The sequence below is a fragment of the Aulostomus chinensis genome, chromosome 18 (assembly GCF_037954235.1).
Source record: "Aulostomus chinensis isolate RoL2024-O1b breed Wild chromosome 18, RoL_Achi_v1.0, whole genome shotgun sequence".
Classification (NCBI taxonomy): Eukaryota; Metazoa; Chordata; class Actinopteri; order Syngnathiformes; family Aulostomidae; genus Aulostomus; species Aulostomus chinensis.
Window position 1 is genome coordinate 9,360,176 of NC_141337.1, and position 15,706 is coordinate 9,375,881.

Consider the following 15,706-nt stretch of genomic DNA (forward strand, 5'->3'; position numbering starts at 1 on the left):
GCACGGTTACTGCACCTCAGCTCACATGCTTCTCGACTACTCTAACAAGTACTTCCCCTATGTTTCTCTTATTTTTTTCCTCATTGCCGACCAGCTAAACTCACAGGGAGGATCGTCTCCCAGCGATGGACAAAATTAGGAGATTTTGGGGGACAAGAAGGATCCCGTTGCCTTGGTTGAGGAGTGACAGCACCGAGAGTGAGACCAGTCCTCTCTTACCAAAGGTAAAGGGTCACTTTTGAATGGAGTGTGTGCAGAGTGAAAATGTTGATGCACCAGGGATTTTGCTGTTAAAACGATGGTATTCAGTTGATCTCTTCTGTATCTGAAGGCAGGCTCTGCAAAAGAAGATGGTGATGAGCTTCACCGTGTGACCAGTGACCTTAACCAAGCAGCAACAAACAAACAAAAAGGACAGCAGCACCAGAAATTTCACCCCTACTACAATTATTCTTTGATCGACTATTTCCTAAAATACACCGTGGTCCTCTGTAATCTGGTGTTCACAGTTCTGGGCCTGGTGGTTCTTGGTTTAGGCATGTGGGGCCTCATCAGCAAAGAATCCTTCGCCCTGGAGAAGATCGGCAGCATAGGCACGGACCCCATGCTGGTACTTGTGATGCTGGGTTTTCTCCTGACTTTGCTCTGTCTGTCTGGCTGTGTGGGCGCTTTAAGAGAGAACTGCTGCTTACTGAAGCTGTTCTCCGGATTGGTGCTGACGCTCATCACAGTCCAGGTGCTGACCGCCGTTTTGGCGTACAGTCTACAGGACCGGATTGGAGGTGTATTGAGGTCGGGGATGCTAGCAGCTATGGTTCGCTACCAGGATGATCTGGATCTGAGGTTCATCACGGATGAGATTCAAACAAATCTGCAGTGCTGCGGGGCAGATAACTACCGTGACTGGGAGATCAACATGTGAGTGGAGCTGTGAAACAACACAGAACAAGAAGATAGATGATCATCTCTCTTAAAGCTGACCACTAGTTAGCTTAGCACAATGACTAGTAGTGGATAGGCAGGTTAGCGTAACTTTTGCAAAAGTTGTCAAATGCATGATGAAATGAAGTCAATTTTATAATGACAAGATACTGTCATTATAGAATCAGATACATGTTTAGAACTACTTTCTGAGTGGGTTCAGGGATTTTACAAAACACCTACAAACTCCTCTTACGTAAGCCAACAAAACATCAGTGATGACTAGAAGAGCAGCTTCTGAAACTAATCATGACCAAGTTTGTAAGAGAAGAAGAGGATGATCACATAAACCAAGATCTTGAACCTTATCTATTTGATGAATTTTATGAAAGTTATGCTAACACTTCCCATCCACTATCATTGTCTCTGCTAAGCTATCTAGCAGTCAGCCTGACTGTGGATCCCAGCTAGAGAGAAGGGCATCAATCTTTCTGTCTGACTCTGGGGGAGACGGTATTTAAATGTATTTCCTGAAAAGTTGGCATGTTCCGTTAATAGTTCTGAACCACAGTTTGTCTTTATTTTCCACAGATATTACAACTGCTCAGCTCCAGGAGTGCTGGCTTGTGGCGTCCCCGCTACATGTTGCGTGGACCCTCTGGAGAACGGCACAGTGTGGAACTCCCAGTGTGGATTAGGGGCCCAGACGCTGGATGAGTTCACCGCTCAGAGTGTGATCTTCCTGGGTGGCTGTCTGGGGGGAATCTCTCGCTGGATTGAGCAACACGAGGGCCTGATAGGGACAGTGATCATTGTTGTAGTGGGGGTCCAGATTTTAACTCTATTTATCACTTCACGACTGCTAGAAAGGATCAAGTGGCATGAGGTTAGGAGATAAATACAATTGTATGATTGCTGTAATCTAAATGTTTCATAACTTGCACAATTGTACTTTAAACACTATATTTGTATGTTTGATGATGGCATCTTCTACCTGGAAATACAAGCCACCAATTTGGAATATTTAAATCCAAAGATAAAGTGACCTGAAAATAAAATAAATAAATAACCACAGGAAGTCCTACAATTCTCAAACAAAAGTGACTTTTAAGAGTTTACCCAGATCTTCATAACAGACATTTGTGATCATTTCCTGGTTGACATGCTACTCTCAAACATGCTACTATTTTTTTTTTTTAAAGGGACAAATAAAAACACTATCATTGGAATTGTTATGTTTCAAACATGGGCATATGTTACTTGTACGGTTATGTAATCTTGTCCCCATCAGTAAGTGATATTCAAACCAATTATAATAAGATAGTTGTTGGTGGTGTGTATTTGCTGTCTTCTTGCCTCCTTTATAAACAGATGTGACTGCAGGAGTACACAGAGCTCTCTACATTCCACGCTGATGACAACATTATCAGACTGGTGTCAATTAAATATGTAATGTTGATTGTTCAGCGTCAAAGACACAGGCAGCTGTCGTAAACTGTTCAAAAAGAGAATCAAACACACACCATTACTTGACGAGGCGCAGGACAAGGAAAAAAGGGCCACACACTCAAAACTCCATTATGCCATTCATTGTATTGAGGTTCTGAATACCTGCGCATTTACACAGTAAAGCTTGCCGCCAAAATATAAATATATATATATATATATATATAAAAATATACATATAAAATGAATTGCAAGATCTGAGTTGACGTCCGTTGTCTTGCTTTTATTTGCGCTGTCGTAAACAGTAGTTGTAATAGTCTTGCTAAGCGTAAGCTACAGTGTAGGTCATTTCATTCATAAGATATTGATTTTTTTTATGAGTCCAGTTGAACAAATTCACTTACACTAATCTACTGATAAAGTTAAGGTACTGCATGTCTCCAGGTAGCCAAATACTGACACCTAGTGGTGGGGAGTAATAGGACGGTGAACGATAGACATCTTCAAAACAGCATTCTATTGATGATATTCTCAACACTAAGCTATGAAAGAAAACAGACAAAAGTAGAGCGTGTGCCAAAGAGATAGAGACGTAGCGGTAAAGACGGTTTCACACTGACAACCTGAAAGTGGAATAATAAGACACACCAAGGGTTGTAGTGAGGAGCTGATCATTATATAAAAAAATAGGATAAATTGTAGCCGACTCTGACTCATTATGCATTTATCTTTTATTTTAATATTTCAGTCATTAAATGATTGAGATGATGGCTTGGAGATCATTCAAGTGAAAGATAAATTCATATAAAGCCATAAAAGTGACCTGTTCAGTACCTGCTAATGTAGACATTAGCAGGTACTGAACAAGCATTCTGGCCAGAATAATGGTGTTAATTCACCACTTGCTGAGTACTTAAACAGCCATAACCATTGCGGGCGTTTACAGGGATACCATTGTCCTTTCAAGGGAGATATACTGGACACATGTCCTTGACAACCTAAAGTCCTAGGGTATGAATGAGGAAATTTCATTTTCCTTTTTCATTTTATATTCGGGTTTCAATGTAATTCTGTGCCTGGGAATGATGTGGCCTCCCCTGGTGGTTTGTATATGTCAGTGTACAAGTATTGTGCGATTGCCAGAATACACACTGAAGGGTTTAGTGCAAAATAACACACAGAAATATTAAACAGATTGAACATGAACACAGTCCTAGTTTTTCATTTTTATATACCTTCATATTTAGGACTCAGCCCGCAGTTTGGTGTTTTTTGAGCTGAGGGTATTGCAACTTCTTATCAGTTTTGATTGACACTCAGAGAGAAGCATAATGGAGGACAACCAATAAAATTAATGTTTTATTATCATTTGTTGGGAAATTTTTTTCAGATGAGTGGCGGCAGGCCTTGATGAAAAAAAAATGCAAATTGTGAGTAATGGGGGGAATTCATTTTAAAATAGTAAAGTCTTATTTCGTTTGATCCCTGAAATCACTATTGTGGGACATGCGCGGTGTTTTACCCCATAAAATGCTTGATATATTAAACTGTATGTCTTTTTTTTCAATGTCAAATATGTAATCATCCATTTATCTTATTATTCCATGAGCCACAGCTGCGAACAAAATAAAAGCATGAGCGACATCTAACGGTAGCAGATGGAAGAACCATCCTCTCAATCACGCTTAATCAACCTCGCTTTAATAAAATAATTTCACTGATATTTATACTTTGTTTTAGCAGTAATTAGCTTTATATTTTTTTTATGTGACAAACTACAGTAAATTTATTTGCAGAGGGAAAAATGCCTATTCGAGCAGGAACTACTTCCTGTGGTCCCTCCTTCTCTGGGGTTGTGGTTCACAGGTTAAAGGCTACATTCGCTTTTCCACGTGTGTTGTTGTTTTGTTTCTTCAGTGTCGAATTAAGCCGAAATAAGATGGGGAAAAGGAAGAAAAACACAGTTAACGAGGCGGGCAAACAGGTTAACAAGGCCGGGCGACAGCCAAGGTAACGTGGCTAATAACGGAGGAAGCGCTAGCTACCGCAGCTTGAGCTAGCCTCCTGAGTTAGCTGCTAGCAGTGACGGAAGAAATAGTATTGAGAGTTTTACAAATAGAAGTGTTGATAAAGCAATAAAAATCTACTCTCGTTCTAGTGAAAGCTTGAGAGTCATTGTCTGTCTTCGTTAAAATTACATTAATAGTAGCTAAATCGAGGAAATAAGATTTTACTTCTGTTAAAGCTGCTTCATAGTTAAAATTAGTGTTTTCAGAAAGAGTTATGGAGTTACTTTGTCAGGTGATCTGTTTTGGGTTTAAATTATTGTGTAAAGTATTGAAATACAGAAGATATTTAAACAAAATATCAGTATTTTATTGCAGGACAGAACTTGACTTAATGTAATTTATTGCTTTTGAGACACACTTTTTTGTTTTAATCAAAAACATCTCCTTCCTGTTTTTCTGCATTCTGCCTGGACTACAATGGAAAAACTGAAGCGACAAGAAGCTGCAACGCGATGGTAAACCTAAAAAAACCAAACAGGAGAACCACCTGGAACACATCCCCTTCAGGCTCAGAGAGATCATGAAGAGTAAGGACAGAATGAAAAAAGGATCCTTGAAGACTGATTATTCAAAAAAATGTGAGTAAATACTACATCATAGTTTTTACATGTGTAACCCCCCCATACACACACACACACACACACAGGTATGTGTGTATGTCTGACTGCTGTATGACCCTTTCTGTTTCCTCAGCCTTCTTAGCGAAATACAAACCAAAAGACGGAGACATACCCGTCCCACATTTCAAGAGGAAAAAGAAAGAAAGTGTGAAAGCATATATACAACGTATGGAGAGTGAGACTAAACATGTCCTCTTCCTCACTGAGAACCAAGTAGAGAGAAAACCAGAGCTGAATGCAGACAAGCAGGAGCAGCCTGCAGACAAGGGCAAATCAGAGAAGAGGAAAGAGTGAGTGCATTTTGACCTATTTGAGAGATTGTTTTAAAATTGTATAAAAAGGGTAACAATGATTTTTTGTTGTTGTTGTTTTGGGTTCCAAATTGGAAATAAGTTCCAATTCAGGCTCCAGCTAAAATGAAATTATCCGAGTTTATGATCTGTGCTTACAGCCGAAGCCTAATTCCACAAACATACTTGGGGTTCATCTAGGAATTGCCCACCTGCGTGATGAATCACATGACATTTGTATGTAGTAATATTTATTGAGGTGAGGTTCCTCCTAAAAGGTCTCAGAATCTTTTAATCTCACCTGCACAGTTGTACTCGTGTTTCTGTCGCTGTTTTCTTTTTACTTTGCTCACAAGAATCAAAACTAATTTACTAAGAACTTTCAATGAAGGATTTGCTCTGAGTTTCACATAATAAATGCAACACGTAGCTGTTAATGACAGAGGTCAGCCCAGTGTAAAACGTCTCTCACATGTTTAATATCTTATTCGTTGTCTCACCACAGGTATGATAAATTGAGATTACAGAAGCTACAGCATAAAAAGTTGGAAAAACAAGAGGCCAAGCTGGAAAAAGAGATGTTCATAGGTAAAGTAATCCTGAAACATGTAACTAATGATGAAAGCTAGCAGGTGAGCTTTTCCCCAGTTTTCAATCATTGTTCTGGTTTTCCAGCTGTCACTTCTGCTGCTGTTAGTCTTAATTTTCAGAAGCGTCTGGCAGTTGTTTTCAACAGTACCGAGGGAGGAAAAAAAACAACAACCTTTATATCAATTCTCCAGGACCAAATAACAGACAGACTAATAGTACAGTGAACATAGAGGAGCATAATTAAGTGTGATTGGAGGATTAGCAGATACGTCTGTAAAGAGTCAAGAAAATTTGAAAAATGCCCAAAGTGAAAGTTTTTTCTGTCATAAATGACAAAAACTCAGCAAGTTTTTACATTTAAATCTGGAATTAGAGTCACAAATTTTCATGGGGGGGGGGGGGGTATGGATCGGGTGTCAAGTTGGTGGTTCATTTTCTTTCAGTCGATAAATTGTTGCTCCGCTGTAGAAGCAAGAAAGGAGCAACTAAAGGAGACTTAAACAGGGCTAAAAAGAGTGAGCATTCATCAGCTGTTAGTGCTTGGATTTGATAATGGCATGTCAGCATTGATTACATCATGTTTGTAACATCCAAAAAGCTCTGAGTGTGCACTGATTTACTGACTTTTCTTTTGTAGATAATGTCGCCTTTGGTGAGGTTTCAATGGCACCACCCACTCTGACCAGCAAACCCAAGAAAGCTCCGGTCAAACCTCAGGTAACCTGCCATGAACTCATCCCATTATCAATGTTATCAAAGTTTGAGCGAGTGAGTTGATTCTCCTCTACCGTCAACCACCAGAAAGCATCCAAGGAGCTGCTTCTCAACTCTCTCCTGGGTCACACGGTGGCCTCCACTGCCAAACCTTCCATGGCCAAACAGAGAATGATGGAGGAGGAGAGGCAGCGAGCTGTGGAGGCCTACCGTCTGATTAAGAAACAGAGGCAGCGGCAGGAAGAGGAGAGGACTGCTGTTCTGGAAAACCTCAAAGATCTTGATTGATGTTTCTTCAGGAATTTTATTAAGTACAGCCTGCGTCATCAGCTGAGGCCTGCAGTGACTCCGTGGTGATCTTTAACTCTGGTAAAGGAGGTTAACCACAATGAAGGTAATGTCAAGCAAAGACAGACATTTGCATCCATGGGCTTGGAGGAGAGTTGCACATTCAAATCGTTATTGTTTTTTGTGTCCTGTAAAGAAGACAGAGTGTCCCAACTTACAGCCATCCTGTTTATTTCTTTCCCTTTTGACTGCTTCCTTTAATTTGCATCTTACAATTCCAAATTTATACTCAAGGCATGAAAATCTTTGCGGTCACGTCGATGTGCTGAGCTCCCACTAGATGGCAGTCACGTAGAAAGCTGTCAGAGTGAGTGGAGAGACGACTGAGTTCATTTCACTTTTTAAAAGGAAAAATCTATTTTTGGACACCAATTATATTGTAAAATATTTTATCTATCTATATATATAGATATCTATAGATATATAGATATAGATATATGTATATATAGATATATATATAGATATAGTCTTACTGTGTTTAAACCTGCTCAGAAAGTTAAAGAGTAAGTTGATTTCACCATAGGTTTGTTCTGATGCTCTCTATGAAACACTTTTTTTTGTGGTTTTTGTTAAGTTAGGATTTTCAAATCATCCTCACATTACATCCTGTTTGCAGCTGTTGTGGCCCTCTTAGGCGCACGACACATCTGTCTTTGAAGGTCATGTGATTTCTAAGATGGTTTCCCAAATCAAGAATTAATCTAAGAATGTATTTATTAAAGTCTAGGAGAGAAAACATGGTTTGTAACTATTTCTTTCTACCGTCAAGAACCTGAAACTTAGTATGAATGAATCCCATCCGCCTTTTGAAATATGGAACCCTTATTACAGCGTGGCACAGCTGTTTACATTGTAATCCTTCAAAGGTTTACTCTGCTTATGAACAAGGCCTTTGTTGAAATGCTGGCCTTTAACACAAACAGTACAAATTCAGAGGAGTTTTGTTTGACCACTTTTAAAGCCTCTGGGATCTAAAAGCAAACATTCCCCACCTAATATTCCCACAGTGGTGATCTACTGAATTATAAACCCTGATGATTTCACCCATTAATACTGAATGCCCGTTGTCTCGTCTCTGTTTGATCAGCTTGACCAGTGAAGCCCTCAGTCATGCGTTGGTTTTTTTTCCGCGTGTGTTTGTCCACTGAGGGTTGTCACAGTGACAAGAAAATGCATTAACTGAGAGCAGCTGTTTGTGATTGGTAGTGGTGGCTCCCTTGAGCTGAGCCTATCCAGCTCTGGTCACGTAATCACACCGTGTCCATGTGCACAGGACAGCTCCTTGTATTGTCAAGAGGTTTATAGTTGCTGCCCGTCAGATGAAGGTGGTGCTTTTGATTTCAGCTCGAGTCACTGATCAGATCTAATGAGCATTGTAGCATCCTGCCTCTGCCGTCATCTGTTTTTCCAGACACGGGGGTAGCACACCATTAACCTAGAGCTCAGTCAGAAATGGGGTGAGATAGACGTGAAGAAAATGTCCCATCAAATTGGCTGATTCGTTCAGATTTGGATATATTTACCTGTGTGTGTTTGCCTCTGGCTTTGTGAGACAAGTCTGCAGTGTCTATCTGCATGTGTTTTGCATTTGGGTTTCTAATCCATGAGTTGAGGATTAAAGGGCATGAGTTCAAAGACACTTTATGGTTCTCATAAGAAATCTTCAGCAACGGATGACACACAACCCCCCCCCCCCCCCGCTTCTAAAAGACCACTAAATGAATGTCATTCTTTAAAGTTAATGATTGCTCTTGAACTACAAGTTGTCTCTCAGTTTGTTGACGTGGAAGTCCTGTAAAATGTAAAAGATTCATTTCTTTGTGTAAAGTAGCTCAGCTCCTAAACTAAAGTTTTAAATCTCACATATTCAACCTTCACAAAATAAAACTGAAATTTGATGAAAGATGATGACCTAGCTATTTTAACCATCAATAACCAATTTCAATTATATTATTGAATGAAAAAATGCCGACTAATCTTTTGAAGCATCTGTTTAAGGTGTAACATTTTATGTAAAGATTGATCTTGGTTTAAAAAGGACTCGTCCTGTCCACCATCATGTTTAACCTGTATACCAGAAGGAAGTAGTCAATTGGATATATCTAATACCGTATTCCCCTTAATAAATGTTCCCATTTTGGAGATGTGACACTTGGTGTTTTTCAATTACCATAAAGACAGTAAAAAAAATCTGTCTGACAAAGGTTCAGCTCGTTCTTTTTACCCAACACCTTTTGGTGTACCTCAAGAGTCAAACATTGGGCAATGATATTGTTTTCAGTGTTTTATATTAATCTCATAGACATTATTTGCAGATGACAAAAATATTCCATTCACATATTAGCTAAAGGATTAAGTGATTAATTGGACTGTAACATAGGTCCTGTGGTCCCAGCTTTTCTTTCCTAAATAATAAGTAGGACAAAGCTGGAACATTCATCCTACTGTCCTCCTTTTCAGATCGTGAAGTCTCCGCTATGGAGTGCCTTGAACAGACCACTTTTGAGTGTTTGTTTGTTTGTTGTTGTTTTGTTTTTTTTCATCTGTCCAGCACATATCTGTCCTATATAAATGCGGATCGTTCACATATGTGCAGTAAGAAAGAACGGAAAAAGTCAAATCGAGGTGTGCGGTCAACTGTGTTGCACATTTTCCTCTCTGAGTCAGTTTGTGAGGCTGCTGACAGGACAGGATGGTGGGAGTAATTGAGAGGCAGCCTACTCAGCCTGCTGCTAGGCAGCCGCACATCACTTGGAGGCTGTAAAAGGTGTGCGAGTGTTGAGTGAGATAAATTTGCAGAAAAGATTTGTGTCTCTCCCTGCAGAGAAACCGAGAAGCTAATAAGTAAAAGCAGTTGTCCACATTAATTTGTCCCGTCACAGCACGTGTATTCAAAACCACATTTCACTTATTAAATTACACCGAGTCACAGCATGAAGGTCTGTGTGTTGTGGAGCCCACAGTGTGATTACTTGCAGCCCACTCCTCTTCTTATGCAACGAGAACGCGTGCAGTGAAGACTCTTGGCAGCATTACATTCAAACAATGTGTGCTATCAGATACACAATCAGACCCCATCCTGTCTTCCTGAATGCAAAACATAAGAGCACCGCCCCTGATGGCACAAAGACTATCAGAGTCTTACCCCCAACTGGAAAGATGCATTAAATGCTTTTATTGGTGGGTTTTATTGTCTGGGTCTAGTAATAGTCACTGGCTGTAGCGCAAGCCTGTCGGTCACCTTATGAGAGCCTGTTCTCAGACCTCCAGGCAAACCTGTGGGTTACCAAGTCAGCACATATAAATACTGCTCAGGGCAGTGTACATGGTGGGGTAATCCTCGCAATACTTCCTTTTGTAGTAGACAGTGTCTCCTTGGGAGATGTTAAAAATGTATTCCACAACTCCCAACAGTCACACAGGATTAAACTTTGTCAATTTAATAAATTAGAATTTACACCTTGACATAAAATCATATTTTTCATTATTTCAAGGCACTGTGTATTCAGAGGAAGTCTGACAATCATGCAAGTGAAAGTTTGTTCTATTTTGAATATTCTTTGCCCTCTAAAAGCTGTTGTTACGGCGTGCCGCAGTGATGAAGTTATTTCTGTCGCTCAACCGGGGAGTTAGCATCGCTATGTGTTTGACCAAAAGCAGATGGAATTCTTAAATCGGATTAGTACTTAAAATGAGCTCTGGGGCGAATGACAAATGAGGAATACATCCCCCAAGATCTGATTCCATTTTTTTTTAACTAACAGTATGAGGATAATAGAAAATGAGGAAATCCTGCTGTGCTCCGGCTGCAGAAGCGGCCGCATCATCAGCTACCTCTGCTCTCACCCCAAGCCTCCTGCTTCAGCATCAGAGGCAGTTTCTGGGAGAAGAGGTCAGGTCTCAAAAAGAAGTTATAAAATACTGCACAGGTGTGGGGGCGGGGGTTGTCCGTGCTGATAGCAACAGCTTTCAGAGGGCTGCACCTATGGGGTCATAGTATGTAACTAACATTGACTGCCAATAAATGAAAAATTAGAGCCAGCAGATATGACAAGAATAAAACATTTCAACTTTTAGTGTTTGTAAAAAAAAAAAAAAACAACTTAATAGCCTGATAACCATTTTGCCTTAAACAAGCCGTAAGCTACACAAAGCCCTCTACAGCATCAAACCTTAGTTGGTCAGGTGACACCTAAACACTCCAGACATAAGGACGCTATTTTACTTTTGATAAGAAAGAGACAGCACCAACTTTAAAAGTAATGCAAGCACATCAGAACAAGATAATAGTTGGTATGAGAGGGCCTCTGTGTTCTTACTGTATATTGCTGGACATTCACAATGGCATTTGTATGTAAAACACCTTCCTAAGGAAGAAAGAACAATGTAGACACATTTGATACTAAGAATTCTGAGCCTAGAGCATTAACTCGGTGATCCTAAATCGCGCTGCCTGTGTGTGTGACAGTCCTTAAGACGTTAGGGACCCGACTGAACGCGGCAGCGAGCTGCAACTTCCTAGGTTCAAGGAGGGGGGAGTGGCTCGAGGGATCATTGTGTCTTGATCCATCTGTGAACACACAATTTTGAATTTGATGGAGATCGAGGAGGAGGAAGATGTTTGGTGTACAATGTTGGGAAAACTCACCCTGGTTAGACCCTTGGCAATGAGGGCGATTTCAGTGGGCTGGTACACACAGCTTCGTAGTTGACCGTTGTAAGAACCATATGGAGACACTGGCTTTGTGGCTACTGGTAAGGAAAAAAGAAAAGGATTCAAAAATAAGGAGTGATGTTGTTATTCAATTATCATCTGTTTTCATTCAAACTAAGCATGGGTACAGCACAGCAGGTATGACAGGCACCACATAGAGTAATTTAAACATGCGTGCCTCACAGAAATAGCCAGGCTTGTTTACTTTTGCAGTTTTATGTAAATTCAGGTTACCCCAAAAATATCAAAACAGTTTGAGATTTTTTTGTTTGTTTCTGAGTCTTTGAAAGTGAGAAAAACTGTAAATTTCCCTGAACAACTGTACCTCTTTAAGCCATCATGACCCAAATAATCCCTCCCAGGGAGGTGCGCATCACACTCTTAAAACCTGTGAGCTAAGTGAATCAGACACTTGCGTTGCATGTTTTGAAACTTTAGAAGCACACTGAAAGCGAATACCTAATTTGAATACGTGTCAGACAGCAAAGGCCCTGAATTTCTGTCGGGAAGCAAAACACAACATCGTTCATGCAGTTGGTAAATTTCACACAACGCGCAAGGATAGATGCATCAAGCAAAAGTTGTTTTGTGGTCCCTGCAGGTCACAGTATACATTTAGACCACTCTGATTTAAACTAAAGACCTATTCCACAGCTTAGCTATCCTGCCAATAGGTATGAAGGAATGTCGCAATTGTTGGGGGGGGGGGGGGGGGTACAGGCTTTAACCATGGTGCCTACAGGTAATTTCCTGTTGGTATATATTTGAAGACCTTCCAAAATAACAATAAACTTGACTTGATAAGAGAGAAAATGTGTATTGATATGTAGCCAAGCAAAGTAGCTTGGAACGTGTTGCAGGTTGGGCTGTTATTCATGTCAAGTTTAATATGATAGCCCTTTACCTGCAGTCTAATGCGTAGGATGTGACAGGTGGATGTGAACGTTGACGCACACAGGCCGTGAACATGTTATTGATATGAGAGAACGAGACATTTTGTTTCTGGTTTGTTGTTAAAAAGTAATTAATTACTCGACTGGAGATAGAAATTTTCTAGGATGAAGCTTGGATTTATTTGGCGTCACTCAATTCCGAATCAGCCAGGAACATGTCTTCAAGAAGATATTTAGGAATTGGTCATTACCTGGTGATTAGTTAGGACCGCATATTGCAATGTGTTCTCTTGTAACGCCTCATTATACTTAATGTTATTCATTCAGTCTGCTCATCCTGTCGGTGGTTCTCATGGACACTACCAAACACTAAAATATGGACAACAAAACAAAACAATCCTATGTTACCTCAAGCAGGTCATTAGAATTAAAGTCAAATGAAAGTCTTGTTTGCATAATTCTACTGCACAGGACTGGATAACCCGTGGCAGACATTTGCATTCATCTGGCAAAGGGACAGTAGTAAATGGAGACTGTCAAATGTATTCCCACAAACATCCCATCCCCCTCTGCTCAGACTGAAAAGCTGATACCCAAAAAAACAACTTTAGCTATGAGTGTGTGATCAGCGCCTCTCCAATGCTGGTGTGTGTTCGTCCTTCATCAGTCATGCCTTACCTGACAGAGGCTCCTCCATTGAGAAGGCTTTATTCTCCAAGTACACATTCTGTTGGGGTTGTTCCGTCTCCTTCAGAATGTTGTCGTACACCAGGCTCCTGGCAGGATAGATGTGGTCTCCATCAATCGGTGGCTCCTGGTCAGGGTCCTCTTGGGTCAGCAGGCAGATTTCTGGGATGGTGTAGAGGAAAAGGAACACCCAGGCATTTGACACCACAGCTACGGCCAAAGTAGGATCGTCCCAACTGGGACTCCCAACCGCTCGGTTCCCATGTACAAACATGACAATCCAAGCCACCCAGATACCCGTGGTGAAGAGGCCCGTGACCAAGATGAAAGCTCCATCTCTTCGCCACTGCTTGTGCTTGTGTGTCAGTGAAGGCACGGCCATCAGCACCGCAGCCAGCAGTAGAACCATCACATAGATCAGTGCCATGACAAAGTCCTTGTTAGCAATGCTGCAGGGGAGGTCAGGGACGGTGATACCGCTCCTGACCACCGTGAGGAAGAGCCACTCGGTGTTGATGATCACTTCAACCAGCCAGAGACCCAGCGCTCCCAGTAGTAACATCCAGCCCCTGAGCCCACGGCCTCGCCGCTCCAGCAGGGCGAGCCACAGCCCATGCATCACCAGGCAGGCTAGACAGCCTGAGAATAGAACCCCAAAGAGGAACCTCCGTGCAGCACAGCTGGTGGAGTAGCGCCCCACAATGAAGGCAAACGTTAGGCCAAAGAGTCCCAGTGTAAAGACTAGGATGCTGGCCTGCAGGACCACCATACCCTTCCTCTTCTTGTCTGTTACAAATGGTAAGCAGGCCATGAGGATGACAAACAAGACAAAGGAAGTCACCACACCAGCCGCAGCGATGGCCTCCACCACAACCCCCCACACTGTGGTCAGGTCACACAGGTTGTAATATATGGAGCTGATGCTGGTACCACAGCCTCTCGGGGCTCTTGTTGGGTCCATGTTTCAGATACTGCAAAGAAAAAGTACTTATTAGTAACCTAAAACTGTATTTGCATCCCAGACATGCACGTTTGCATAGATACATTCTGTATCCGGACCATATAGCGTCTGTCTTTAATTGCATGAATTATGACTTAGTGAAATAGTATCTCATAATCAGTGTAGTGTATCTTGCTTTACCATTTAATTGCAGAAGCATTTTTTTAAAACTCATTTTCTAAGATTTAATAATACTTGCTCAGCATCTCCAGTGGATGCATTGAAAATATATTAAACTTTGATGTCCCACAGTCAGGTCAGTATTTTGCCTCTTCCGGCATCCAAAAACCACAGATATTCAGAAATCCTGAACAATTGTCAAACCCTTCACGATACCGTACCGTCAAATGAGTTGCTTTACAAATATTCTTTCGTTCAGATGAAATGAAACCCAGAGGATTATGTGGAACACGTATTATCACATGCTTTTCACAGGACAGTTAATCTTTCATTCATTTCTGGCACAGTAAAAAGTCACAATTTAAAACTAATTAAATCGATTTGAATAAAAAAAAAAAATAGTAGCCAACATGATGAAAAGAATTTTACTTTCTTACCTGGACCGGTGATGCGGGCAACGTCAACAGGTGATTTGGTAAATCTACTGCTCCAGACAAGAAAAATATATTGCCTTTGCTCGAAATGTTTATTTATATTCGAGTATTCTCGGACCCCGGATAATTATTCGATCAATTTCGATGTGTTTCCTAACCGACTGTGTTCTCCTGGATGGACAGTCCACCATCCGCCCGCTCCTTCCCTCTTATTACCCGGACCATGGCGTGTAATCAACTCTCAAGCGGTCCGCATCAGAGTAACTGGTATTATTTTGCAAAACTCAGTTACCGTCCGACCTCTCCGGTGTTCCCAGCTTTGCATATTCTGTGAGATTAAGAGCCAGCCTACTTATTTGTGTCAGGCAGGCAGCTTAGATCCAAACAAAGAGGCCACTCACACTGCAACATGAGCAGTTTGTCCTGCAGTTTTACGATGATGATGATAATGGTGATGATTAATGGGTCTTCTGCAGCTTTAGTGATTAGATCAGGCTGTATTCTCCAACTTTTGGGTTATTTAAACATACTTTCAGCTGTTACTTTAAGCTCTAACTTGAAGCAAAAGGGCCCACATTGAGTAGATTAATCAAGAATAAATCCTGTATTTGTTTTTTAAATGAAAAAAACGCAATAACTAACACATCTTATAATTTCCTGTGCTTTCTCTGTTGAACAGGGGCGCTATCATTTGAAAGGAGACAACAGCTCCACCTGGTGGCCAATTATATTATAGGAGCAAAAATACTGTATACTCAAAATCGGATTACACAACAAAATAGATCTTGTTATTGATCTGGTGAAGGCAATGCCACTCAACGGCCATTTGATAAATAAGAATATCGACAGATGCTATTGA

The 15,706-nt window shown here is 40.9% G+C and overlaps 3 protein-coding genes across 5 annotated transcripts; 2 read left to right on the top strand and 1 right to left on the bottom strand.

Moving 5' to 3' along the window:
• tspan10 (tetraspanin 10) lies at window positions 1–2,422 on the top strand. Its single transcript, XM_086185011.1, has 3 exons — window positions 1–224; window positions 332–918; window positions 1,513–2,422. The coding sequence occupies exons 1-3, from the start codon at window positions 126–128 to the stop codon at window positions 1,817–1,819; spliced, it is 993 nt and encodes a 330-aa protein (XP_086041137.1). The 5' UTR covers window positions 1–125; the 3' UTR covers window positions 1,820–2,422.
• Window positions 2,423–4,170: 1,748 nt separating this feature from the next.
• ccdc137 (coiled-coil domain containing 137) lies at window positions 4,171–9,200 on the top strand. Its single transcript, XM_086185288.1, has 6 exons — window positions 4,171–4,377; window positions 4,869–5,014; window positions 5,130–5,346; window positions 5,852–5,934; window positions 6,575–6,654; window positions 6,739–9,200. The coding sequence occupies exons 1-6, from the start codon at window positions 4,172–4,174 to the stop codon at window positions 6,937–6,939; spliced, it is 933 nt and encodes a 310-aa protein (XP_086041414.1). The 5' UTR covers window position 4,171; the 3' UTR covers window positions 6,940–9,200.
• A 252-nt stretch (window positions 9,201–9,452) lies between these two features.
• Window positions 9,453–15,350, bottom strand: LOC147245038 (G protein-coupled receptor family C group 5 member C-like). Of its 3 annotated transcripts, XM_086185287.1 has the most exons (5): window positions 14,851–15,348; window positions 13,591–14,264; window positions 13,285–13,455; window positions 11,648–11,751; window positions 9,453–11,569 (listed from the first exon to the last, which is right to left on the bottom strand). In XM_086185287.1, the coding sequence occupies exons 2-5, from the start codon at window positions 14,252–14,254 to the stop codon at window positions 11,471–11,473; spliced, it is 1,038 nt and encodes a 345-aa protein (XP_086041413.1). In that variant the 5' UTR covers window positions 14,255–14,264; window positions 14,851–15,348; the 3' UTR covers window positions 9,453–11,470. The 3 variants fall into 3 exon arrangements, with proteins under 3 accessions (XP_086041413.1, XP_086041412.1, XP_086041411.1); XM_086185286.1 differs by having other exon boundaries at window positions 11,648–11,748; window positions 13,285–14,264; window positions 14,851–15,350; XM_086185285.1 differs by having other exon boundaries at window positions 13,285–14,264; window positions 14,851–15,346.
• Window positions 15,351–15,706: the final 356 nt, after the last annotated feature.